Source organism: Gobius niger (genome assembly GCF_951799975.1).
Source record: "Gobius niger genome assembly, chromosome: 13".
In the NCBI taxonomy this organism is placed as follows: Eukaryota; Metazoa; Chordata; class Actinopteri; order Gobiiformes; family Gobiidae; genus Gobius; species Gobius niger.
Window position 1 is genome coordinate 24,337,838 of NC_136864.1, and position 27,487 is coordinate 24,365,324.

The window sequence follows — 27,487 nt, forward strand, 5'->3', positions numbered from 1 at the left end:
CCAAACGGCATCGTCCTGGGCCGCGTGTCGGGACATGTCAGCGAGCGCGGCGCCCACACTACATGAAAGGCCTCTCTGTATTTTCGGGCAGGCTCCATTCCCCTCCACCACAACAAGTGAGTTGCCCCCGAGCGCCACAAGCCTCGTTGTAAATAGGGGGTCAGGAATAAGTAAATATTCTATGTGCGGGCCCTATTCGACTCTAATTGCAGTGGGTTAAAAGGGATTTTGGCTGGCCCTCTCTCCCATTGTGAGTCATGCTACAATCTTGAGAGCGCGTTTGGGAGTGAAAAATAGTGGTGGAAGGTTGAATGGTTAGCTTTTATGCTGTCATTCTGCTAGCATGCCCCGGAGCACTTAAGAAAATTGACGCAACGCTGAGGCTCACTTTAATAAAGAGCCCGTGTTAACGTTACACTTTTAATTGCTATGGTTTAGCTCTTGCTGAGTTAACCTAGCATTACCCCACCTTCTTGCCCAGAGACAGTCCACTTTGTTGTTTTTTTAGATGCTTTGGAATCCCCGATCCATGGCAAGAAGGTGGTCTTCGTTTTAATTGCTGTTGTGACAAGGAGTTCTGTGGGAAAGAGGCACAGCTTGTGAAATTGTCATCTTGTGTTTTCTGTTATTTTTCCACTTAGGGCATTTTCTTGCACACTGAATGCCACTGGACAAGTTGGATCAGGTCTCATGAAAGGTGTCTGTTAAAAATGGATTAGTCAAATTCCTGTATGGAGTCCACCATGTTGAAACTCTCAATGTCAGTACAGATTTTCTCTTGTTCAAGGGTTCTTACCAAGTTAAAGTTTGTTCATTTTTAATTATTGATTGAGATCCGACTCATGTCTAAGTCCTAGGCACTTCCCTATTCTTCACACTGATGGGTGTATAAGCACCTTTCACCTGGTAATGTCACATTAAATTAGCATCCACCAGGCTAATTGTTTTTAGCATTGGCGCTGCTTCCAGGTTTATGATTGCTAATGAAAACACAATATACTGTAAAGATAAAAAGGATTTCACTCTACTATATGAGTACAAAGAATTTATACATTTCCTCTGATTAAAAAAAAAAAAAAAAAACTAACCGTGCTTTGACAGAATGATGGAAGATTTTTTTCAAAACATCTGCTCATTATTTTCAAGGATGCTCACGTGTTGGAATATCATTCTTGTCCTACAGAGCCTTTCGTGGACGTGATTAGCATAAAAGCTAACTCACAAGACGAATGTGTCTCTTCTTCTAACGGACTGAAACATAATTGCTCGTGTCGATTCATATATTTGTCGTGTCTATAATTAAAAACGGAAATGGCTTGCCACAAATCTTCGCTTGTCTCAAAATAATGTCGCTTATTATGAGATAAATAACTCTTGCTTTTCTTCAGTCCCATTTTCAAGATGCTTGCATGGCTAACACTGTGACAACGCCGTGTGCCAGATTAGAAGTGACCATAGCAACAGAAGAACAGTGGATAGGAACTGTGTGCTCTCATAATGTTACATACTAGAGGCTGAGGGGAACAATTACAACTGGCAGATCTGAGTTAACTTTTCCTTTACATGATGTGCAAAGGGCAACCAGCTGACTCTGCGTACAGTTGTAACCGGTAGGGAGCATTAGCAAGTAATGCAATATCTGTTTGGTTCATTTGGAAGTCAGTTTAAAAGCTGATAATGTGTTTTTTCATTTGATCTCAAGATATCGAGATGTATTAATCAAAGTCTCCAAACCATTACAATCCGGCTGACGCAACAGAGCTGCTATTTGGAGAAAATTACATGACTATGACTGTCATCATTTTCCTAGTTTGCAATTGAAAACCTCTTATTCGCTACTTTTTCATACAGTCAATGCACTTAGTTTCTTTGAGTGTGTGATTCATAAATGGCCCGTTAATGGATGCTGCTTCCTGTATGGCATTTTCCACACTCTAAATGTAACTATTGTATGTGTTGCATAAGCCTTAAACCTGCCATCTTCAATGAGGCCGTCTACTTATCCTCATCTTATCTTGTCTTGCAGACTCTTTCGTCAACAGCCAGGAGTGGACATTGAGTCGATCGGTGCCCGAGCTGAAAGTGGTGAGTAACTTTATTTCGTCTTACCAACCGATTTCACGTACCAAAGTCAACATTTAAAGGGATTTGGCCGGACTCGGTAGCGTAATGAGAACGGGTTGGCATGGCGACACGAGGAGGCTTGCAGCAGGATGCGCGATGACTGACAGTTTTGGGCTACACCGGTGACACATCCTGGGCCTGATCCCACCGCGCCGCTGTAACACAATGCCGCGACTGCCAAAAAAGCACAACCCGCCGCTCTCACGTAATATACGCCCGATCTCCCTGCAAAAAACTCCGCCATTGTGCCAGCTGATATGATACTTCCACCATCATTGTTGTCACAGAAGTACAATAAAGTGGGAATTGAGTGCACAAGGGGGCGGGGGAGGAGAGAGAAAAACAAAAGTCAATCTTGCTTCAAATGCCGTTCCTTTTTATGTTTGCGAGGTGTTAATTGGAAACTTCAAATTGAAACTTGGGGACAGGAAAACAAAGGGGGAATTAGGGTCTCGGGTAAACATTCTTTTGCAACTTTCTCAAAGAGTTTCCACAAGGTCAGGCTGTTCCTAATGTGCTCCACAGAAACTATTAGTTGTGAATTAGTCTGTTCCCACTTGTTCGACGTTGGGGTCAAATGGATTAGCCGGTGCGAAAGTGAAGAAGCGAGTTCGAGAGCAGAAACACACAGCCGTAGTGAGTCAGCAGAGGTTGAGGTGGTCCCGTGGCAGAACCCTCTTATTGGGTATTTTACATCAAATTGTATAGGCCAGTGATTCCAAAGAAAGGTGCGGGACCCCGCGTGTGGCTTCAAAGGTAGTTACCAAAGTGCTTTGAAAAATATTCAATTTGAAAGAAAATTGACTACTTTACATTCGTATTCAGCCTGTAGTCATTGCTATTTTTTTTAAATTCTATATGTTATTTAAGTTGTAAAACATTACCAGTTAGTTTGTATATAGTAGATTATTATTATTTAGGGTTGGGGACCCCATGGGTTCATGGGATTGGGGCGACCGGATGTTCCAAAATCCAGGCTTTTGTACCAGATCTCGAATCTAATTGTCCTGAATATTTGCTTAAGTATTAGTATTATGAATAGGCTCTATCTATGCAGGGAATGTCGCTTAGCAACATGATACAAACGTCCAAGGGCAACGGGTCCCTGTCCTTGTTTTATTTGTCTGTTAAGTGTGACATCACACACAATAATAAGCTTCCAGGTCCAAACTGTTCCATGACCAACAAAGCAAAAACTGCAACTTTATCTGAATCTCCCGCTGAAATAACAACAGATAAAAGGCTGAAAACTGTTTAAAGCCTTAGAATAATATAGCTCATCATTCCTCCAGGCAAATTGAAGATATTTTTATGTTTAATTAAAATAAGCCTTCATTGTGTATGGAAACATAATTTGATAATTTATGTCGGAAGAGACTTATTAAGGAAAATCCAGAGTAAATGTGATTTTTCTGTGTGATCAGATGTTTAAAAAGAGCCTTGTAGTCACAGCTCTATAGCAGGATGAAATCAGCAAAATCCCATTACAGTGAATAGGGCTAATTTCCATTGGACCCGGAAGTAGAGCGATGACATCATCACTCAACAATCCCATTCCTGAAGGGAATTAGCTGTGTCTTATTGAAATAAAGAAATATTTAAACATTGTGTGACCGATAACAAGAATCTGTTGCGTAATTACTTTTAACCTTACACAGAATGTAAATACTTTACCAGACTTCTGTGTTTATTCAATTTTATGTTGACAGGAAGTAGTCTTTACCCTCAACAAGCAAACAGGAAGTTAGCCAAAAACCTTCCGTGCACAGACCCTATATATTCATGATTAACAGAGCAACTTACTAGCTGCATAATTCTATCAATAGGCATCTGCAGCTTGATGTCTGCAATATAAAGTTACTTAAACTTCTCCAGTGCAGTCATCCTTCCAGCGAGCTAGAGTACCAGAATATTGTGTGACAGTTCACTGACTTCTAGTGACTTCTCTATAATGGAAGACCATGGGAGCAGCTTGTGCGCAGCTTATTAGATTCCAATATTCTGTCCCTGCTGCTCAAAGCCAGAGTGCATACGCAGTGCCAACATTTCACTGCAATATACACACACATTATATTTGTCATTTCAACCATCTACGTGGTGAAATGTACTATAATTGAATCTGAACATAACAAAGTACATCTATGCACTTAGCCAGGTTGAGGTACTTAAGCGGTGTGGGTATGGGGGGGGATACTAGCTGTGAAAACGTTTGACGATCACAGTACCAGTGTTTCATTGCAGTCCCTTTTCTCCCATTCCTCAAAGCATCCACGCCTGGTCTTTTTAAGTTCCTGTTAAAAGCAAAAGTATGCTGATCCAACATTTCATTTGATGTCGACTATATAGAACAGCAGGCCGCAAACCCTAACAGTTAAAACAGCGGGGCGCCCCAAGTCTGCGGTACGTCGCAATGAAGACCATTTTTGTCAACTCCTATGTTTCCGAGTGCAGCAGCCCACAGACTTTTCTTACCCGAGACCTCCTCCGTTTCGCTGCTATACCTTGAACTCCAGAGAGAATTGGGGGGGTTGGTAAAGGGCCGTTCTCCGGAGTTTTAACCCTCCCTATAATTAGGACCATACCTGGCTCAAACACCCACCAATGTTGCAGCGACGGTAGGGCCGCACTGGTACAAGAAGAACAAGAAGAAGAGGAGGAGGGGGTCTTTGTTCTTCCCAGACGCGCTGGCATCATGGGCCCACCCTCTGTCCGACTGGTGCCCCCCTGGAAAGATTCGACACAACTGTTCCGGTTTGATCTACAGACACTGGGGATAGGAAGCAGGAAAAACATAACAGCCAAAGTGATTACGTTTAAACCCTCTGTATGAGCCACACACAGAAGAAAACAGTCATTTCAACACGCTTGCTGTTTTGAAAATGCCCTACAACTTTCATTGGTAGAATCATAATTTATGGGTGCTGGTGATTAGCATGTTACGTTCGATTCTAAGGGTTAATGTTAAGATGTTTATAGAGTTGATTTTAAGTCGATGTCGAAATTTTGCTGAAATACAATTCCTGCCGACTTTTGCGAATATTTCCAGAACTAAAGGTGATAGAGACATCGGAAAGAGGAGGGTTAGAGCTTTGAAGTGAGCCAACCTTGAGGTGCAGAACTGCCCTGCATGTTACAATGCTAGATAAATACTTGGAATTTTTTTTTAATACACATTTTTCAATCTTCAAAATGTGTCCAGTGGTCAGATGCCATATTGTTGGTGGACAAATATTTGTTATTAATGTAAAAAAATGTGTATAGAGTTGTACCGGTGTCAAATATGTAGCAAATGTATTGAGCTAAATTGTGAAATATATGCTGTTTGGCGCAAAAAAGGTAAGGTTTATTGACCTTATACCTTGAACCTTCTTGACTTCTGCACCTCATAGAAGAGGGCCTGCAATGTTTAGAAATACCACTCCAAATGATCAGAGTTTGCCCCAAGTTTAAAGCACAATGTCAAGTGACAACTATCGGCCAAAATGCCCAAATGCTTAAAGAGTTTATTGGATTATGGTTCGATCCTGGCAACTGGTAACTGGTAAATTTCTGACCTCCGACTAGGAAAAGTGCCTTGGAACTGGTAATACAAGGGATCGCGATGTCGTTGCATCATTTTACAGCATTTTACGTTTTAAACAAATGATAAAAATCCTATGATCGGCAAAAACAATGTTCATAAACAGGGCATTGCTTCTCTTGCGCTGTAACAGATCGATCATTTTATAAAACCGTGTTAGAGGCCTGGATGCATCAGCTGTTGCCTACCATCCACCAAAACATCCGGCGAAAATTGCGGAAGTAAACAGTAACAGTGATCGCTCGTATCACAACTTGTAAACTCGGAGACCTCCAGAGAGCTCCGAGTTCAGATGCGAGATGAAGACAGTAATGGCGCCCCCCAGTGGAGGAGCGCAAGTAATAATAAAACTTGAAGTGAACGTTACTTTTAGTCATAACCTTCAATATAATATTATATAGCATGTTTTGAATTATATGTTGGTGAAGAAAGATTCATACAACACCTTATTAAAACTTATTAGCCAACGGTTGCAGCATTAGCCGTTTTGTTTACATACAACAACATACACCTGGAACACTTTGAGGTCGTAAGTCGTAATTTTCAAGTGGGAAAAATACCAGTCACCGGTTGCCTGGAACGCACCATTAGCCTAAGTTTTATGTCTAGTTGAAACCTTTACTATTGGTAATAAATGTTTTGCTATAGGCTATTTGGGAGATTAAATCATTATTTTCATCATAAAATCTGTATCGGTTGCTCTCATGCATAGGGAAGAGTGGGACAAGTAGTGGAAATGATGATGACCACGGTGCGGAACGGTGGCTAAGTAGCCAGCATTCTCACAGCAAGAAGATCCCAGGTTTGATTCCCAGGCCGTGTGGGGACAAAAAGCCCTGCACTGAAGTTGTGTGCTTTCTTTAATATTGCTTTATTGAAGATACTTAAATCCATGGAGACAAAACTCATTACTGAATCAAAATAGGAAACTAATTGGTTCTATACAACAAAAACATTACCTTTAAATGGACCCATGGCTAATTTGTAGATAAGACACGACTTGCTAATTACTTTTTCACACGATGAGATGCACTGGAAACATATTGTCATAAAAAGCACGCACACGGACCTTTGTCTGTGAAAGGCAGGCCGCATAAACAATTTTTATAAACCGTGTGCTACATTCAAAACAGCAGGAGAGACGCGACTCCAATCTATCATGTCCCCAATTAAGGTCTGGCTATTTTAGGACACCAGTGTTTTTCAGCATTTTTCGCCCTAATAACTGTGTTGCGTTTTGGCTTTTTGCAGGGGATTGTAGGTAATCTGTCCAGTGGGAAGTCCGCCTTGGTCCACCGGTACTTGACAGGGACGTACGTGCAGGAGGAGTCTCCAGAAGGTAAGATCTCTTCTTCTGAATGGGACTTGTTTACTGTGTCTTCTCTTCTGCGGCCACAGATAACAGGTTTCATAACATCTATAGACTGGAACACATTATATAAGTTTGACTTCTTCTTTTCTCCCGAACGCGTCAAAGCAGAAGTCTGTCTTGTCTGGCGCCTGGCTGTTTATAACTCAAAAGGAAGCACCGAGTACATGGAAAGCTTTTTAGTGATTGACAGTTTGACAATTAGATGAAAAAAAACAAACAGATAAAGCAGATTTGTGTTACAAAGTAGCAGCCTGGAGAAATGTCAATGTGTTTAACGTCGGTTTTGAGTTAGTTCAAAAGTACAAGGCACAACAAAGATTACCTTCTTTAAAGACCTATCCCTGACTCATTTTGAATAGTTAGTTGTGGGGCAAACTCCTACATTTTCAGACAAATTTGAAGTGTATAAGCACGTGTCACGGCTTTCAGGGGTCAATAGCATCACGGTAATGTGTTGAACTACAATTAGCCTGTTAGTTCTTGAGTGATAAAAAGACTCTGCTAATGTCTGCTTTTACAATATACTGAAAGACAAAACAAAATTGATTCCATGTTTTATATATTGTATATACATATATATTTCAATTGAACTTTTATCTGCTACCAAAAAACATGCAAAATAGGCTAATTCTTCAGCCTACTCCTAACTAGAGCTGTTAAACGATACCAGTCTGGTATCCAGTCAGGTACTTGGTACCTTTCGAAAGCAGGAACCGAAAAAATCTTAAATCTTTATATCCAAAAATGTATGCTGGCAAATGGGGAAGAAAAATTAGGAATAATGTGGAAAGTGTCTTTCTGCCCTATTGTAGTTAAAAAGAATTTCTGGTTGTTACACCTCTAATAAATTACACAAATGCAAAAGAAATTCATTGGAAGGAAAAAAGGATTCAATTAAGTAAACATTATTGTTGCTTTGTGGTTCTACACTGCAAAAAGTGAATATCAAGCATTGGCTTAAATGACTTGAATTGAGGAAATGTATCTTGTTTTGAGCAGTTTTCACTTTTCCTGATCGGACCAACTTTGCTTGTTTGAGGACATTTCAGACCAGTTCTAGGGTAAATCTCGCTTGAAATAAGAAAGTAAAATTGCCAATGAGATAAGGCCAATTTTCTTACCCCATTGGCAAAGAAAATGACCTGAAATAAGGACGAAAGGATGTATTGAAACGAGTCAGAAACATCTCAGAACAAGTGAAATAATCTAGGACAAATGCCCAAGAACTTCTTAAGTAGTCAAAACAACTAAAATTTGGATTTTTATGCTCAATTTGAGATGTTTATACTGATCTAGTTAATAACTTTTTGCAGTGTAGATGACAAATATTTTAATATAGGTATCAAAAATCGTTGAGGTATCGGTATCGAAAACCGAGTATCGTTAAAAAACGGTGCCGAGCCCCACTCCTAACCATCAACAGTTGCCCACTTCTCCTGACAGGTTGCACCAGTCCAGGGGCATATCGTTCAAACGCAGAGAACATATTTTCTGAGACAAAAAAAAACACAACATGCCCTTTGTAACTAAATGCTCAAGCTGTTTTACATATGCTTTATCTTAGCCTTTATTGTATCAGAGTTTATAGTCACTCAAGGGAACAGATTACAGGTCATTTGAACTTTGATATGCCCAGAATAAAGACAGATGACCAAGCACAACTAGAACCTATCGAGAGTATTGACTTTTTCCCGTCACTCTGGAGAAACAGTCTTCGCCGTCTCAAAGCAGGGGGTTTACTTCAGCAACAGGAGAGGACAATTCTGCCTCTCGATCACTTCAGTCGCAAAGCATTTCCACCATTAATCAGCTGTTTATGTCAGCGACTCTGAGATGATCAAGCCCAAAGGAGCGGGCTTCATTTATAACTACTCGAGATCGTGTGCGACGATATCTTTCACGGCTGGTGCGATACTGTTTTTAATCTCCGGAGTAGTTGAAAAGCCCAGCTGATATTGTGAACCCAATTTGAAAAGCATCAGTCAAATAACCTGTATATGGAGGGAAAGCTTTCAAACAGAATGATTGTGGATCTCATTTAATCAAGTTGCTTTCCGGAAAAAAGATCGGCCTGTTCCGGAGCTTCAAGACTGACAGCCGTTAACTTAAAAAGTGAGAATATTGCTTGATTTATCCATCTGTTTCTACTATTTATTCTACTATTTATCCTTGGTCTCTTTATGTGCTTACCCTAACCCTTAATACAGTAAATAAATGCCTAATTTACTTTATCAGTGAAGTTAAATCAACCAAACAAAACTTATTTCTTGGACTTGTAATATTTAAATATAGCTAGCTTTTAAAACAATGACTCAAATGACCTCTTTTGGACACCCTCCGAGTGCACTCATGTGTGATATTTCTTAGACTTTTTTTCAGTGTTTCATTTTGGGGTAATTACAACAAGGATTCAGACACGGAACAGATAATTAGTTTCTGGCGTTTTACAGCAACGAGGGACAAGAGAAGAAAAAAAAAAAACTTAATTAATCCTTCAGAAATCAATGGTAGAAATGCTGCAAAACAGAGCCAGTGCTGTTTTCTGTAATCAAGCAGACGTGTCCACTCATACTGGAGTCCACCAGCAACTCCGCGCGCCACCGTCCGCGCACCTGTCTGACAATTAGCATCTGCCGATTTCCTTTTGTTTTGGTCTCGTCTTCGGGCGAGAATACAAATTGGAAAGTACGTGGTGCGGAATCAGAGAAAACATTGGTAACAGCAGCAGTTGTTTTTCTTCACTGTTTTGTTCCCGGGCTTTCGGTATGATCTGGGAGGGAGAAAGAAGAAAAAAAAACGGAAAAAGAAAAAGGTACCGGGGTGTGTTGCTATGGAAACGCAGGATGGTGCTCGGTTGCATTGTGGCGCCGTGTCAAGGTCTGTGCCTCCGCGTGAGCAGAGTATGCAGGCTGCCTGTTAACCGTGGCATCTGGCTCAAGAGTGGATGCCGGACTAATGTGTGATTGGATTTTTGTTTCAATTTCAGTCTGAAATACGAGAATTATTGTGTTATTGTTGCATTCATCGCAATTGCTCTGAAACGCATATGATTCTTGTATTTGTTCTCTCAAACGTCAAAGCTCCAGGACAAGTTTTAATACGGGCACAGTGGATCCGGATGAAATTGCATTCATACAAATCCGACATGAGCCTGTTCAAATGTGTACTTCTGTTAGCAAAGGGCTCACCGGTTTTAATTCAGTGTTCTACCTCCATAAAAAACGGACGGTGAAGCCAGGCTCTAAATCAAAGTATGGCGAGGTTTGACATGGTATCAGTATAATATCTGTGGCTTATTTTAGTTTTGTGGCTATTGGATGTGATATGATTTAGCATTTAGCTCAGAGGACACTGATACGTTAAAGGAATAGGCCACCGTTTTTACATACTGAGATATGTTCTTACCTTAGCTTTGACGAGTTCTTTAGGACCTGTCTGGTCTTCACCCATGTCTTCAATCACATAAACACAGCGCAGACGGCGTTAGCATTTAGCCTCTCCCGTTCTCCACTATAGCTCCAAAACAGGTCAAGATAGAAGCTGCCAAGCTCTTCCACGTTTTCCCTATTTAAATATGGTTACGTGAAGTGTTACGCTACAAAGTATAATTACACAAAATTAAACAATGTGGATTTTCTAAGCGGATAAAAGGAGGAACTATATTGTAAGGCGTAGTAATACCAGGAGTAATTTGGCATCTGCACAGTAAAGTGAAGATTACCGCGCAGTAAAGTGAAGATTACTGCGCGGATTTCGAACTACTCCTGGTATTATTACGCCTTACAATATAGTTCCCCCTTTTATCCGCTTAGAAAGAAAACGTGGAAGAGCTTGGTAGCTTCTATCTTGACCTGTTTTGGAGCTATAGTGGAGAGCAGGAGAGGCTAAATGCTAACGCCGTCTGCGCTGTGTTTACGTGACTGAAGGCACGGGGGAAGACCAGACAGGTCCTAAAGAACTTGTCAAAGCTAAGGTAAGAACATATCTCAGTATGTAAAAACGGTGGCCTATTCCTTTAATGCTAATCCAAATCAAATCACAAAAGGTGATGGCTAAATGCTAACGGCTATAGGGAATGTACATTGAACAGGCTAGCTGGCTCGCTAACTGTCGGCAAACGTTAAGATTGAACCCCGTTTCTCCATTTTATTTCCATGATTGTATCACATGTCAGAAAGAAATCTCAGTAGAATTATCGTTTCAGAATGGTGCAGTCCTTGCAGAAAATACTGCATGCCTTGTTAAGAGGATCGCATATGTCCCATCTCGTATAATGAGTTCCTGTTCCAATTAGTGTTGCTTTGCCATGTTTGATGTTGGAACTATGAATACCCCCCATTAAAGCATCCAAGTCATTTGCATGTTTTCTTTACGTGAGAAGCCAACTGGGTCCTGTGTACGAGTCAGAATCAGGTCGGGGCGCAGGAGCTGATGAGAAATGGCGGCGTTACGCAACATGAAGGTAACAAAGTAGAGGAAATCGTCATAATCTACTTCTTCACTTTCATCTAAGAGTGAAGCAGAAGACATCGTATGCTTATGTTCTCAGAGTCCACACTTCACTGTGATTGGTTTGGCATGTCAAGTCCCATTGTTCTAGGAAAGATCGAGTTGTCAATTTGCGAGTCCAAGTCGAAGGTTGAGCCGCTATCAGCTACAATCGAATCCAAGTCTGAGTTCAAGTCACAAGTCCAGCCCATCTTAGTAAACAAATCTTAACCCCTGAAATAATAATCACTGAAATAAGTATCAAAATGTGGATGCCCGTTTATTGTAAGACATTAGATTACAATGTCAAACAGACGTAAAGATTGCTGGTTGCAAGATATTTTACGGGCATGGTCGGCAGGAATGTGTTCATGTTGGTTTGATTAATGAACAAGGCAGGAACAATTGACATGTGACTTCATCTGTCCTGAAAATTACGAAAAGTTAAAGAATGTTGCCTGCTTAGTATTCAGTTGTTTACGCTTCTACAAACTCTCTCTGAAATGTATGTGATACTTGCATTCAATTAGCACTTCATATTTCAGTCTCCTCAAATTTGAATCGCAAAAGTCACAGTAACTTCTAATTGCTTATTACTGTTTGAGCCGTGTCTGTGTGTGCGACTAAAACCAGCCGGTATTCTCTGCTATTTTTATCCAAATATGGAATGTACTCTGTCTTTGCGCAAAGTCTGGCACATCTTTTTTGTTGTGGTTCAGTTCTGATCCCGTTGTTTTTCTCTGTGTAAAGATTTCATCCGTTTGGGCTTTTTAGAACAGGATTGAGAGACATGCGGCGGAATAGTTTCTCCGTCTTTGTGAGGGATCTCTAAAGCTCTGTGACTTCAGTAACGGGGGGGGAGAAAGTGCTGGCGCTGTGGATCTGTCTCGGTCTCTGTCACACCAGCAGCAGCCGTCAGGGGCTTTAGGGGCTGCGCAGAGGGACGGGAGAAGCCCCTGTTTGCCACGGGGCCTAAAGTGGACTTAACAAAAGATGGCAGCGTGACTCCAGGGGTAGCAGTTATGATACTGCTGGAGTGACAGCTTGTTAAAATGAAAGATGAGAGGAAATTGCTATTGTAAGGTTGTCAGGTTAATCGCATGAGCCTCAAAAGTGCATCAAAAGTGCATTAGAAGTGCATTTCAGATCTCTACAAACATGTTCTAAAGCATAATATATTTATAGATTATTTCACTTTTATCACGATTCTGTACAGTCAGCATCTTGATGTTGCCTTTTTAAGACGTAACTATTCACCTTATTCCGGAGGCTCGCGTGGGCGCCGCCATGAATTGCGCCCGCCCATTTTCTCCTATCTTTTAACACGGGGCTGGAGAAGTCCACATAAAATCAGTCACTACACGAAAACAAAGCCGTTTTTCGGTCGCGCAGAGAAGCGATGCTGTGTTGACTTGTTGGTGCAAATGAACATTGGCCATTTTTCACAAATCAAACGACTAAACATCAGATTTGAGCGGAGAATATTTTCCCTCGTTCTCCGTTTAAATGAACGGGCTTCGTGCTCGACCGGAAGTGTCAGGACAGCGGAAGTGCCGAGACAACGCAAAAAGTGGCAAAAGTGGGCAGGGCGGAATAAGGTGAAATGAAAAACCGGTACTTGATACTTGCCGTTAGCATGAAGCTAATGTTAGCAGCATTATGGTTAGCATCCCCTGTTACATGGACAAATCTGGGCCATAGAACCACTTTTTTTCCGCTCTGTGTCTCTGTGAGAGAGTAGTTCTTTTCCATAGACTGTATATATAAATGGACAGCTTCTCCTCACTTCTCCCCGTTGACCATAATGACTACGGTCATGGGGGAATTCATGGCGGATTTACAGACTCCCCCTCCCCAGCTCTGACGAAGCATGTTCCTAAAAAGGGCATACGGGCGGGATCTTCACTGTAGACTCGGCCCTTGCGTGACATGTAGCTCGCGCTGCTCCAATGCTAACAGTCCGACCCTCATTAAGTACGAGATTTCTAAAATTCTTCTTACGAAAACCAGCCTGGTTTCTTAAATTGTGACTAACCCAGCGTTATCTCAGGAGGAATATCTAGCCTAGTCTATTGAAAAAATTGAAACCAGGCGTTAAAGTTGTTTTTAAGGTGTCTAAACTCCAATGCTTTTCAATGGGGCATTAGCGGCGATATGGAGGTACTACAGCAATGGCGGCCTCCGGTGTCGTGGGCATAAAGCAGAGCAGCCAGCGGCCATTGTTCTTTTCCCTCTTTCTTTTCCCCCAACAGCAGCTTTGAACATGACGTTTGTGGCTGTTCCTGAACGAGTGGAGGACAGTATAGAGGGATATTTTGTATCCAGGGACTACGGATGCAAACTAGCAATTTGTCTACAATCTGGTGCTCTGTCTCTATGAGCTTAACGTCGCTACATATTTAACACTTTTAACCACAGAATCACGCTATCATGAATGCAGCTGATTCTCACACGGATTGGATTGCAATTTAATTTTCATCACCATATCGCCCAGCCCAAAGTGAATACTAGACGCTCGTATCAGAGAAATCATAGTTGGGCATTTTTTTGTAATAATCATTCAGCTCTGTGTGTGATAGCCTTGCTTTATTTATTATTTTAATCTATTCAAAATGTTGACATATACTCAAGAGTGTGGGGCAGTGGCTCAGTGGTCAAGTGGTCACCTACTAATCCACAGGTCCCAACAAATATGATGATAAAAAAGGTAGATCATCTTCCAACTGAATGTTAAATCTAAAAGAATTAGTGACTAGATCTCCAGCAGTACTTTGTCTGTTCTTTGCTAAATTGACTTGTGTCTTGGAAGTTAAGAACTGCCTGCGGAATTTCGATGGCGCTGTTTTAACAGACTGCCAAACAACAGGTGCCGTGGCTGCAAAATAAATTGCTTCAGATTGTAAGCTGCCGATGTTAATCTTACATGCTGGGAACCCAATCTTACATTTAAAAGTGATGTTTCCGACGCTGCGTTATCTAATAATGATCAGACCTTGACTCCAGCGAGTGTTGTGAAACTGGGAAAATCACAGGCAATATCCGCCGCACCTTCCTCTGTGCACACCGAGGTCTTCTGCATAAACACACTCCGACAATTCATGATCGTTCCCGGGACCTTTTTTTTTTTCCAAATGTGTGCATTATTCAATTTAGCCCAATTGCTTTCTGCATATTTCTGTATTCATAAGGCAGTGCGCTCACTCCCAGGGACATCTGTAGCCCTGCGACTTTCTCATCTGAATGTTTTTAATCTCTGCAGGATCGCAAGCCATTCAAATGATATGCAAAATCTAATTTAATGTCTGCCTCTGCCATTGGTGTCTGCTTTATCTGCTGCTCACTAGGCCAGAGGCAAGGAAGATGTGTTAGCATATGACAAGAAGTGAATGAAGGATGAAGACTTGCATGGGGTCTAACCGCCGGCCTCTCGGTCTCCGTCCTGTGGAAAGTGCTGGATAAGTTTCTGAGATAGTTTGACACCTAATTAAATTTCTTAGACTTTTTTTGAGCTTAATGCATTTGCATAATCTAAGGAATTAGAAAGAATTGAACCTTTTTAACCCCGCATTGCGTTTTCATGTGACAGCCAACATCTTTCTTCCAAGGAGCGCCGTATGCTTTATATATAGTTCATGAAAACATAACCAAGTTACGCAATGTTGTCTCTACCGTGGAAAGATTTGCTTTGCCTGAACAATTTTATCTTCATTGTGTTTATTTAAGATAAGATAAGACTTTATTAATCTCACAGTAGAGAAATGTACTCATTACAGCAGGTGCAGGCAGTTTGATTTAAAAATAGAAAAAATGTGTGCAATTATTTGGTTGGGGCAGTGCTGGTAATGAACACACATGAGACATGTACACACTGGGTAGCAGCTATGAGCTAATTACCACTCTGGTTCATCAGGCCTAATGTACATGTTTTACTGGTAGGGGAAATCAGAGCACATGGACGAAATCTAGACGCAATGGGGGGGAACATACAGGAATTGAACGGTAACCTTCTTGCTTTGAGGCAAGAGTGCTAACTGCTAACCGCTCCATCACCGCAATAGTGTGTATTCTCATTATGCAACTATGACAAAAAGGAAAATAGAAACTTATGACATGTTGTAAGTGATTATCCAACAGTTTTTCTTATTCTGTTAAAATCTTTTTCAGCAAGACCCTCCATAAGAATAAAACAGACAGGAAACAGTCGTTATGCTATTCTCTGCACAGAGCCCATTTAGAGCTCTTCTCCAGAGTCTTGTGTTCCCTCCCAATTATTCACTATCTCACATTTTGGCAGTATTGATTGAGTATCCCTTCCTGGAACCGCCACCTTAACGTGGTAGAGGGGTTTGAGCACCCGAATGATCCTGGGGACTCTGTTGTCGGGGGTGTTGTGCCCCTGGTAGGATCTCCCATGGAGAATTTGGTCCGAGGTAACGGGTCAGACAAAGAGCGGTTCAGAAGCCCCTTATGAGAGACCAACAGGCCTGGTTAGAATCATGAGGTCGTCCTTCTGTGGACCCACCATCTGCAGGAGGAGCCATAAGGGCAATGTGACGACCTGGCAACGGAAAAGTGGAAGAAAATGGATGCATGGATGCATGGATGGATGGATGGATGGATAAATAAGTATATTGCATATTATTTCCTGACTTCAAAGATACCAATACATTTTTAACTACAGTACTGTAAAACCACTGCAGATTTTTTATGCTGTCATCCTCATAACAAGGAATATACAAAACAAGTCCCATTTCTTCCTATATATATATATATATAGCAATATAATAGTGCTGTGAGATTATTGCGTATAAAATATACCCAACATATTAACACAATACCAATGTCCTCAGAAAGTTAACTTTTAGTGCTAAATTTCCACACTAAATACCTTACAACAGAAAACAAGTGTAGAAATCTAAGTGAACTTCATCACATTTAGAATCCAGCTGCTGCTGCTTTGAAATCAAAGGGGAATTGAACTTTCTGAAGCCACATTAAATCTGAATCGACGCAAAGAGAATCCATTTAGAAAACTGTACTGTTGCTACTATAAGGCGAGATGGTGATCAATCGGTTTGGGCTTAGGGTTGATTCAATATTATTCATGCTTCATTCCCTTGAGTAGTTCAACTAAGTTACATTGGAGGCCAGTAACCTTTAAGCACTCAATGATAACGTATCCGTACCCTCTCGGTGACTCATCCCTCATTGCCCCTCCTGCTGACCTTCTGAATGAATCCATCCATTTTTCTTGCTTTGATTGCTGCGGATAAAGCGCTCATTGCACCTGCTTGCGTTCCTCCAGTGAACCCGGCATCTCCCCAGGACGCGTGACAGTCGCACCGCCGAACTGTTTCCCTCAGCAGCTGTGCGCTAGATGCGCTAAATGGCAATTTCTCGCCCACGTAATTGGCTCCAAAGCGACCCTGCGTTCCTGTTGACGTATACATCTCAGAGTCACTTTTGGGAGACCAAGACTGACGCTGTTCTTAAACTTCCCCCACCTTCACAAACTTTTACGAGTCACGTCAAGCTGTGTTTTATATTGAATTTGGGGAGAAATCCATTGTTTTTTTCCTTGGTACCGTAATGGGCCTTCCGCTATTTCAGCACCAACCGATGGGACATAAATACATTTTACGCCCCATCTCTGCAGTCACAATCGCTCCATGAAAGAGGTTATCGCTCTGAAGTTTGATTGAATTGAATTATAAATGTGAAATATGTCTTTTTCCACAGGTGGGCGCTTCAAGAAGGAAATAGTTGTGGACGGACAGAGCTACCTTCTTCTGATCAGAGATGAGGGAGGGCCACCGGAATTACAGGTGAGTTCTGTGCATCCTGGTTTTTTGGGTCGGTGCTGCAGCTGGGCGGTTAGTTTATTTGGAAGTCGCCGGGATGGATGGGATTAAGAACTCGTGCATCAGACGGACAGCTTATGGGGGATGTTTTCGGAGATAAACTCAGACCGAAACGCTTTGGACAAGTACAAAGCCGAGGGAAGTACATCTGTAAAAAAGGACGGCGAGGTTAGAGCTGCTGCCTGCCAGACAGGAGTTTGTTCGACCTAAGAGAAGATTTATGGACGCAGTGAAAGGCGACATAAACTCGTGAAAGGAGGATGCCGAGGATATGGTTAGAGGCAGCTATATTATTCCTTGTAAAGATAATACTGGCGTAAAATATAACAGCTGTTTTTTCCTGCTCTTTCTTGCAGCTCCTCCACGTGCCTGGTATTGCCTATAAGCCTTTTGCTAATATACTAATAGGAATCATAATTAAGTGGAACTTTCAAAACTTTACATGCAGCTGATAGAATCGATAAGCAAACAATGGAGCGTGAGGCTAGAGATAATGATGTATACGGCTTTGTGCATAATACCGGCTACACGATCTGGAGTTATAGTGGACTAAAGTAAAAATGCAACAAAATGTGAAGAAAAAAAAAGTGCATTGTAGAATTATTTTTGCTTTCATCCAAAATGTTTGCACGCAGATGTTGTACAGTTGTATAGTGACAAAAAAAAGCACTTCACTTTACTCTACTTTTTAAAGTATAACAGTCATCGCTATCACTTTTTAAAGAAGGTGAAACCAAGTGTGGTGCTTTGTGAAGACTGTATGAGGGGGACTAACATTGACAGAGGCCTAAACGAATCGCAATTTCAAATATGTATAATACTCATATATATAATAACACTTAAAGGAATAGGCCACCGTTTTAACATACTGAGATATGTTCTTACCTTAGCTTTGACGAGTTCTTTAGGACCTGTCTGGTCTTCACGCGTGCCTTCAGTCACGTAAACACAGCGCAGACGGCGTTAGCATTTAGCCTCTCCCTCTCTCCACTATAGCTCCAAAACAGGTCAAGATAGAAGCTACCGAGCTCTTCCACGTTTTCCCTATTTAAATATGGTTACGTCAAGTGTTCCACTACAAAGTATAATTACACAAAATTAAACAATATGGATTTTCTAAGCGGATAAAAGAGGGAACTATATTGTAAGGCGTAATAATACCAGGAGTAGTTTGAAATCCACGCAGTAATCTTCACTTTACTGTGCGGATGCCAAACTACTCCTGGCCTTACAATATAGTTCCCTCTTTTATCCGCTTAGAAAATCCACATTGTTTAAGTAAGGGATAATGTATAGAACGCTGGTCATTATCGGGAAAATAAGCACCGACAGGGCGAACCGGACCCCGACGCGAAGCGGAGGGGTCTGGTTTCGCCCTGAATTATACGGCCATTTGCCAACTAAACACACACAAAATAAACTTCATGCACTTTTAGGATGGCCAAAAGATTATTTAATGATTTCCGCGCATTCCGCGGCACATAAAATAGTTCCCAAAAGTTTGCGCGTTGCTTGGCAACGTTGGTTGTGATTCCAGGCAGTGTAGCTAGTAGCAGCGAGGCTAGCTATTTATTGATGTTAAACTGGACGTTCCCATTGAAGGTGCAGTTGGAGAGGAGGAATGGTGGTGCATCTCGGGGTATGGTGAAAGTCGCACTCTCGCTAACTTCACGAGCGATTCCCCCAACTTCTCTCGCAGGGACAGGGACAGAGATAGTGGCAGGCGCATCTGGAAACAGAGCATATACCATGCTGAATAGGCTAGCTAGATCGGAAAAATGCATTAGGCAATAGCGTTAGCAACTCACCAGAAAGGATCTGGCTCCACTTCTCCCGGTCGGATGTTGTGGGAGCCCAGTAGCTCTTCAGGCTGGTCTCGCATCTGTGTCCGGTAACCGTCATGATCTCCCTGGTTTGCAGGCCGGCTTTTGACAGAAGCTGCACAGCTGTACTGCGCAGGCTGTGGTTGGTGTAGCGCGTCGAAAGTGCAGCTGCCTTGCTGATGTTTGGCATCATTTTTCCCAGTGCATTGTGTCCCATGGGCTCCCTGGAATACCAGATGTTCTGCTGGTTGAGGGCATCCTGTGGCTTTCTCAGAGGGTGTAGGTAGAAGGGAGCGGCATCCGGTGGGCAATGGGAAAGATACTTTTTAAAACTTGAAACTGGGCAATTTGGGTTGGTTGGCTCAGCAAAAATGCTCCCGCGATACATCTGTTGCATCGGATCCCTGGGATCTTTGTGATTTTTCGTTTCTGCATTGTGGGATAATGTGATGTATTCTTTTCCATTTTCATCTCGTTTTAATTGGAAAGACTCCCGTGTTAGGTCTCGGTTACCCTCCCTTCCTCTACGTGCAAGGTGTAACTGGACATCAAACCATACTTTTCTTACAAGGCCGATGGCTGTGCTTGTAGAGAGGACCCCTGAATCCTTGATCTTCTTTAAATCAGCGCTGGAGATGGGCGGATGATGCTGGCTGGTGTCTTTGCCACTCTTGCGATGTGCCTTTAAGACCGACGTGTAAACATTGTTGCTGGAATTGAATAGCGGGTTTTTGAGGATGTTGAAATGGCTGTAATAGCGGCTTATTCCGCAACGCAGAGCAGTGTAGCTCGCCACAGAGTAGACATCTCCGGCGCTGTTTCTCACGGATGGGTAAAATGATCGTAATAATTCGTTCAACCCGTCTGCATCTTCGGCAACAGACGTGTTTTGGGTCTCTTTTACCCAATCACGGAAGACTTTCATAGCCCAAACTGTACTGTTTTTGGTACTTTTCTCGTGTCGGTTTTCCTCAATTTCATTAATCTCGTTAGCTGTTAGAGGTTTATGGCGCTTACTGGTCTTCTCCTCCTGTTCTTCTTGGTTTCTTCTTTTATGTTTTGGAGACGGCGAATTGTTGCATTCGGCCTCCCACCAGTGCTCAAAATCCCCGTACTCGCCATAAATATTAAAATTCACTTCAAAGTCACTCATTTTTTCGACCGCAGGGTGTCGCTGAAAGCTCGTCGCTGATTTTTTTCAGTTAGGACAATTGACCGGACTACTTGCGGAGTGATATGAAAGACTTCGAACTCCGTTGCCATGGGCAGCGGTCATTATTTTTTTCAGAGGTCCTTTATCAGAAAATAATGACCGGTAGAACGTTGGGAAATCCCATTCAAATCAACGGAGCGTTCTACTTACGTTGTGAAGAGCCGTATAATAATTTTGTATAATTATACTTTGTAGCGGAACACTTCACGTAACCATATTTAAATGGGGAAAACGTGGAAGAGCTTGGTAGCTTCTATCTTGACCTGTTTTGGAGCTATAGAGGAGAGGGAGAGGCTAAATGCTAACGCCGTCTGCGCTGTGTTTACGTGACTAAAGGCAAGAACTCGTCAAAGCTAAGGTAAGAACATATCTCAGTATGTAAAAACGGTGGCCTATTCCTTTAAAAAGACATAACAGCCAGCTCAGGGTGGAACTACTTGAAATGAAGTGGCCCTATTGAAACTTATATTGTACAGGCAGTGAATGAAAAAGTATGCCAAGATAATAATAATAAAAAAGAGGATTCAATATTCTGATGGGATCTTGGGTAGGATGGGTCAAATGCAGCACACAAATACCCCTCGACATTGAATTAACCATGCCTGAGCACGGCTTGCAGTTTCATTCATAATCTCGCATCACGGCCATGTTTGAGATCTTACCTCGCGGTGTATTGTTAGCGACTACATGCTATACATACCTGAGTTGGCAAAGCGCGCGGTTATATCGGGGGAATAGAAATGAGTTCGGCTCGGTTGTCGGCTGCGTGGGTAATTAGTAGCATAATTAAAGGCCTCCATTATCCGCCCACTCACAGGGCCAAGCTGAGCAGAGTTGTGGCCCAGAGGCTCGATTTTACCGCTCAATCCCTATAGGGGCCGTGGTGAGACAAAAGGTAAATGGACGGGGGAGGTAGGAGAGGCAAACGCCCTGAAAATTTCACCGGTTGCTATTTTTTTTTTTTAATTTTATTTTTTTTACTCCACACAAAGTACGACCCGGTTGTTATGATCCGCGTTATTGATGGTGATTAGAATTGATGCCCCTCGCTCGCGGGAGTCCTCCGCGCGCTCGCTCATAAACTGTGGCGAATTATTAACGACCGGTGCTTTCTGTGACGCAGCAAATGCAGAAATGATGATCGCAGTGGGGGCTGGAGCGATATTATTTTAGCGGTCGTGGAATCATTCATTGTCGATCCACCTGGTGCGAGCGCGAGCCGCGGTAGCTGTGGCCGCACTGCCCCCTTGTGTCGAGAAGGGGAAGTGCAGGCTGTAAGATAAATACTAGGCAGACACTCGGAGTAAACCAATCTTAACAGTTTGACGGAGATGTTTTTTATTGCACTACATTACAAAAAAAAATAAGGTGGTATAAGAAAGCGTTTTATCAACTACTTTTTATTAACAAACTCTACTATTACCCCCCATTTAGTCATCAGACTTATTTTGGTAAAAGTCAGTAAGAAGCATATTTCACCATTGCACTTGATGTTATATTTGCAAAGGTAGTCGCGTTTATTTGTTTATTACACAGGCAAAAAAGAACATTGCATGCATTGTCACAGTTCCCCTAAAGGAGTAGATTGACGTTTTCCGAACTAGTCACTGCAATTCCACAAAGTTTGCCACAGCGGGATCAGGAACCATTCATACCCTTTTTGGTCTTCCTATGTTATTGCGTTGACTTATAATACTGTAAAAATTTAAACAAAATCTATACGCAGGCTTAAATGAACTGTGGAATGGACTTTACTTAACAGTTTTAAAGGAATGGATGGTAGTTCTCTTTAAGGTTTTTCATTATTTTTAGTACGGGAAGCTTCCTCAGCAACCAACGATTTTATAGTAGCATGCTGGGTTTATAACAAATCTCGTTATTTGTTCCACCTATCATTTATTTGGACCTGTGAACCCCCTTCCTTACTAGAATATAGGTACAGCCTTCTGCTAAAAGTTTCTTAGTTGCTGACAAAGCCTCAACACTTAAGTAGCTAGCTTTTTGGGTGCTGTATAAAATGTTACATGACCAAAAGATTAGCTTGCAGAGGTCCTTGTCCTTCACAGGTCGCCACATTTCCAACAGAATGCTTTTGAAATGTCTTATTTTAAACCCATTGGGCGGAATGAGCTGCAGTGTCCGTAATCCCGCCGCTCCCCGTGTGCTCTGTCCACAGTTCGCCGCCTGGGTGGATGCCGTGGTGTTCGTCTTCAGCCTGGAGGATGAGATCAGCTTTCAGACCGTCTACAATTACTTTCTGCGACTGTCGAGCTACAGGAACACAGCTGAGGTCCCCATGGTGCTCGTCGGGACGCAAGGTCTTTACTTTCAGGATATTACAGCTTCGAGAAACAATATCAAAATGCACAAGCGCGAAACCAAGGAGGGTGTTTGATGAGAGTATGGGAACTGCAAGATAGAAATGTCAAATACAGCAACTGTTTCAAGTTAAAGAGGTGGTTTCACATATTTTGTGATTGAATACGGATTTCGCTGCATTAAATTACTAAGTGACGCAGTGGTTAGTGTCCCGGGTTTGTACAGTTTCCCAGTCACTCACAGAATTGTTCAAAGCTACACTACCATTCTAATATCCTGACCACAACACTGCTCTCCACTGTTGACTCTAATTAGGACATTATCTTTGGAACCGAAAACCTTGTTAAGCTGACATAGCTAATAGCCTCTTGAGTTTTATTCCTCAAAGTGAACAGTTCTTTTGTTTGTTTGTTTTCCCCTCAGATGCGATCAGCGCAGCCAACCCCAGAGTGATTGACGACTCCAGAGCCAGAAAGCTGTCCAATGACCTGAAGCGATGCACGTACTACGAGACCTGCTCCACCTACGGCCTCAACGTGGAGAGAGTGTTCCAGGACGGTGAGGAAGGCCGCAGTGGGATTTACGCTTCACAAGGAGCCGAATCTGCTCCCGCTAGTCGTGTTAAAGAGGATTTACGCGGGGATGATGTTCGGAATTTACAGCCGAGGGAGTAAACATGAATGAGGGATGTGAAAATATCAGTGAGATTGTGATATAAAGAGAGTCTTAAAATGAAATCTCCTGGGTTTGGCACTATGGATTGTCTGATCATTTCTTAAGAACAGGGGTGGGGCATGGGCAAGGGAAAAGTCTTCTTCAGTGTTGTGGGTTCGAGTACTTGCCCCAAAAGTATACTAAATGTCTCTCCGCACTCTTCACCCTTTTTCATGCCAAATTGTCTTAGTTGATATAAAGTAAACGAAAGTCCGCAGGCCAAAAACAACATTGTGATAACATTGTGAGCATTCCCACAAGTTAAGATATTTTCCTCCATATCCAGCTTACCAAAGTATAAAGAGTGTTTGTGATGTGGTAATGCCAAACGACTGATCGTGAAAGAATTGCCTTTTATGTTGCTCATCAGTGTCTGTGTCTAAATTTTTTGGCTTTTCGATTCCAGGGCCAAACAATCAGCAGGCAATTGTCGTGTGCCGTCCGTGCCGCCAATACCTATTTGTGCGATTCTCTACGTTTATTTTCATCAACTAAGTTTATACAGTGCCAAACAATTAGTAAAAAAAAACAAAAAAGGAAAAAAATGCCTTTGGCTATCAACACAGCCAGAGTTAATTTGTGTATGAGCGGTATTTTTCTGTTTTTTTTTCTTTCTGTTTTTGCTTTAATGCCATCAACAAAGTCGACAAACTCAAACTTTCCCCCCGTGCCTGCGCTCGAGTCTTGAAGCTGTCGTTATTCCCCGCAGCGCCTTTGAACGCCTGTCATCCCTTCAGAAACATCAGAATATCCTGGCTCTACACTTCCTCTGTTGATGTCTTCCTCCCCTGCCTTAATTGCTTCCCCAAGCCCAATTTGAAGTAATTAAAGGAGATGAAGGCGCATTGGCTGTCTGTGGGAACACTCGGCATCACTCTCTCCTCCCCTTCTATACGTGCTACGGTCTCAACTGTCAGAAGAGCTTCAAAATACCGCTTTTTTTTTGTCCTCCCCCCTTCTTCGCTTGTAATTTCTGGCCCACCTCGGTCTTCAAAACGTGACGGTGTCGAGTAAATGACAGGTTTCATGGAAAGTGCGGGAAGTCGATGTCTCAAATTGGGCTATGCAGTCTACGCTATAGATAGTTGTGTTATTGCATTTGATTACAGCTCTTAAAATGAAGCCACTTACCTGGAGAGATGTGTAAGAGCTAGACTGCAGTGTCTTATTACCTGACTTGAAAATAGAGGCGCCATCTGCTGGGGAATAACTGAATGACAGTTGTCGTTCACAATAGCGACCTAAATATAAAATATGAGTGTATCCTGTTTCTCTGCTTTTATTCTTTTACCAATCATTTAACCTCACCTGAATCAGGCACATTGTCTCCCGCTGTGCTTTGCCCACATTTAAAGCTTCATGAAAAAAATTGCGTAAAAAGAATGATTAAAAAAACAGCGTGAGATGAAAAGTGCAGCAAAAAAGTGACACAAGCTCAACAAAAAAGTGACATGAAAGTGACAAAACGGCAAAAAAGTGACAAGAAGGCAATAAAAAAGTGACAAAAATTAAATGAAAAAGAACGTGAAAAAATGAGGCGTTACACTGGCCTTTAGGCTGTAACATTTTAGATTTAGGTAAAGCTAGTCTGGAGAAAATGCACTCGGTTAAGGTAGGGATTAATAAGAGTTATCCTCTTTAAAGGGATATTTCAGATTTTTTGACATAGGGCCTCATTTCCTAGTTTTCCAGTGTTGCTGATTTCTGATTTCACTTTGGATAACTAGGCAATGAGGCCCTATGTCAAAAATCCTGAAATATCCTTTTAAGGCGAGACACGACAGGGGAAAATATCGATTTTTCACACAGTGGTCAATGTCGAGATCTTTAGCTTGTTTTCCCCCTTAATTCAAGTGAACAATCGTGATGTGGGGCAGAGTGTTAGAGCTAGAAACCCATTTAGGCAACAAGTGAGAGATTTAACTGCTTACAACTGTCACAGTCTGTTTCAGGTAGTGTAGCTTTAACATCTTAGTTTTAATGTCACTGTGCTCCTTCAACTTTCCCACGCTTATTCATTCTGAAATATTGACATATGTGTAATACTAAAGGCGACCGAGATGACGCTGTGATCCAAATATGGTCATTTCCTTTTTGAGATGTAAAAGAGGGGACGATATTAAGTTGCATGCGCAGACATTACAAAACTTTTGACTTGTTTTCTGAAAATTAGATTTTCTTTACACTCCTGCAACAATATCTCCACTTTAGTAGCTCCAAATGTTTGGTCTATCCTGATTTATTCAGCTTTGACCGGCAAATTTAAACCTATCCATTATTTATTAATTGATATCTCTAAATGATTATTTTTTTCCCTACTTGGGTGCAGTGTCTCATCATTAATGTTCCTAGTTCAGTAGGAAAAACATTTGGTCAAACAGACTCTTGCTTTCATGGAATGCCTTGTGTCTCTATGGAACTAGCGTATCCTTCCTCATTAATGCAGGTGGATTGTCTAATTAGGCCTGTGGGAGAAATGTCTTCTTTTGATTTGTGCAGTATGAAACTTTAAAGTCTTTGGCACGCTGTCAGGACTTGAATTACTTGAATATTAGCGCAGAGAAAAAAAACAAACATTTCATTTCATTTAAATGTAAATTCTTGAATCTCTTTCTGTTGCGATGTGTTTCTTTCAATAAAAAGCCGCCATTGTTCGAGACGATGCCGTCGCTTTTATTTCCAAGGCGGCATCTACTGGACTTGTCAGCGCTAAAAAAAATAAAAGTTATATAACGAGCTGTCACTCTGAGGACTCTGTTATGACTCAAGCCGCAATCGAACGGCCGTCGTTCCGTGCTGAACCCTCGCCTCTCTCTGTTGCAGTCGCCCAGAAGGTCGTGGCCATGAGGAAAAAACAGCAGCTGTCCATCGGGCCGTGTAAATCCCTCCCCAACTCCCCCAGCCACTCGTCAGTTCCCACGGCGTCCCTTCCCTCTGTTCACATTAACCAGGTACGTTTCATATGTTTGCTCTGCGAAGCACCACCTTGTTACATCCACAGTTGGGTGCGAGCGTTTCGAGGAGACCGAATGCACAGGAAAACTCACTTGTGCATGAATCAGTCAGAAGAAGGAAGAAAGTAGGTTTAGCTGGAATGTGCCCTTAAAGGGGCTAGATGCAAGTTAGCCATTTTATACTCACTACTGCCACCTCAGGTCTTATGTGTAACTGCACCTTCTATATTAAGCTTGTGCATGACGGCACTTCTGACCCGAATTAACACCCTTTTGAGTGACAGTGCAGAATTGTAGAGGCAGTTGTGGTGAACAGGTCTGGCCTCATTCTACACCTTAGGACATTGTTGAAACATGTAGGGGGAGGAAAATACTTAGTTTTAACATGTTTAAACATACGGAGTTTAACAATGTTTAAATTAAGTATTTTCCAGCAATGTCCTAATGTGTAGAATGAGGCCAGACCGGTTCACCACAACTGCCTCTAAAATCCTGCACTGTCACTCAAAACGTTATAACTTCGGGTCCAAAGTGCCGTCATGCACGAGCTTAATTGCTTAGATTGCAGTTACGCGCAAGACCTGAGGTGACAGTAGTGAGTGTTAAATGACCAACTTGCATCTACTCTCCTTAAAGCAGTACTAAGTAACTTGTTTACCTTAAAAAATCCTTTTCGTAGTCCCTCTGGGGGTAATACAAGTGTTAATGGGATGATCGGAGAGTCTTTCATCTCCCCCTGGTGTCTCTGGCCAGAAAACCACACTTGCAACTTGACTGCCACCGGACCGGAGCAACCAATACACACTAATAGAATCATGAAGAAAAAGCTAACAGGCTAACGGGCAAAGCTAACTGCAGGCTAACATCACTTTAAATAGTATTTACAGCTAAGTTTGAGTGAAAAAATGTTTCTGTCAGTGTAGTATTTACTCTCACGGACAATTCAAAGTTCAAAAATCGCAACTTGCTACGACACCTGCAGTGGCGCTTATGGCCTCTAGGGATAAGAGTTACATAGCACTGCTTTAAAGGAATAGGC

General features: G+C 42.0%; 1 protein-coding gene across 1 annotated transcript in view; it reads left to right on the forward strand.

Annotated features, from left to right (window-relative positions):
• Positions 1-27,487, forward strand: part of LOC306972496 (arf-GAP with GTPase, ANK repeat and PH domain-containing protein 3-like) — a 156,121-nt gene that overhangs the window by 66,679 nt on the left and 61,955 nt on the right. The window contains exons 2-7 of the mRNA XM_079569143.1: positions 2,027-2,085; positions 6,956-7,043; positions 17,304-17,389; positions 22,638-22,779; positions 23,204-23,338; positions 26,318-26,445. Coding sequence (XP_079425269.1) covers positions 2,027-2,085; positions 6,956-7,043; positions 17,304-17,389; positions 22,638-22,779; positions 23,204-23,338; positions 26,318-26,445 — 638 coding nt within the window. The remainder of the gene's footprint in view (positions 1-2,026; positions 2,086-6,955; positions 7,044-17,303; positions 17,390-22,637; positions 22,780-23,203; positions 23,339-26,317; positions 26,446-27,487) is intronic.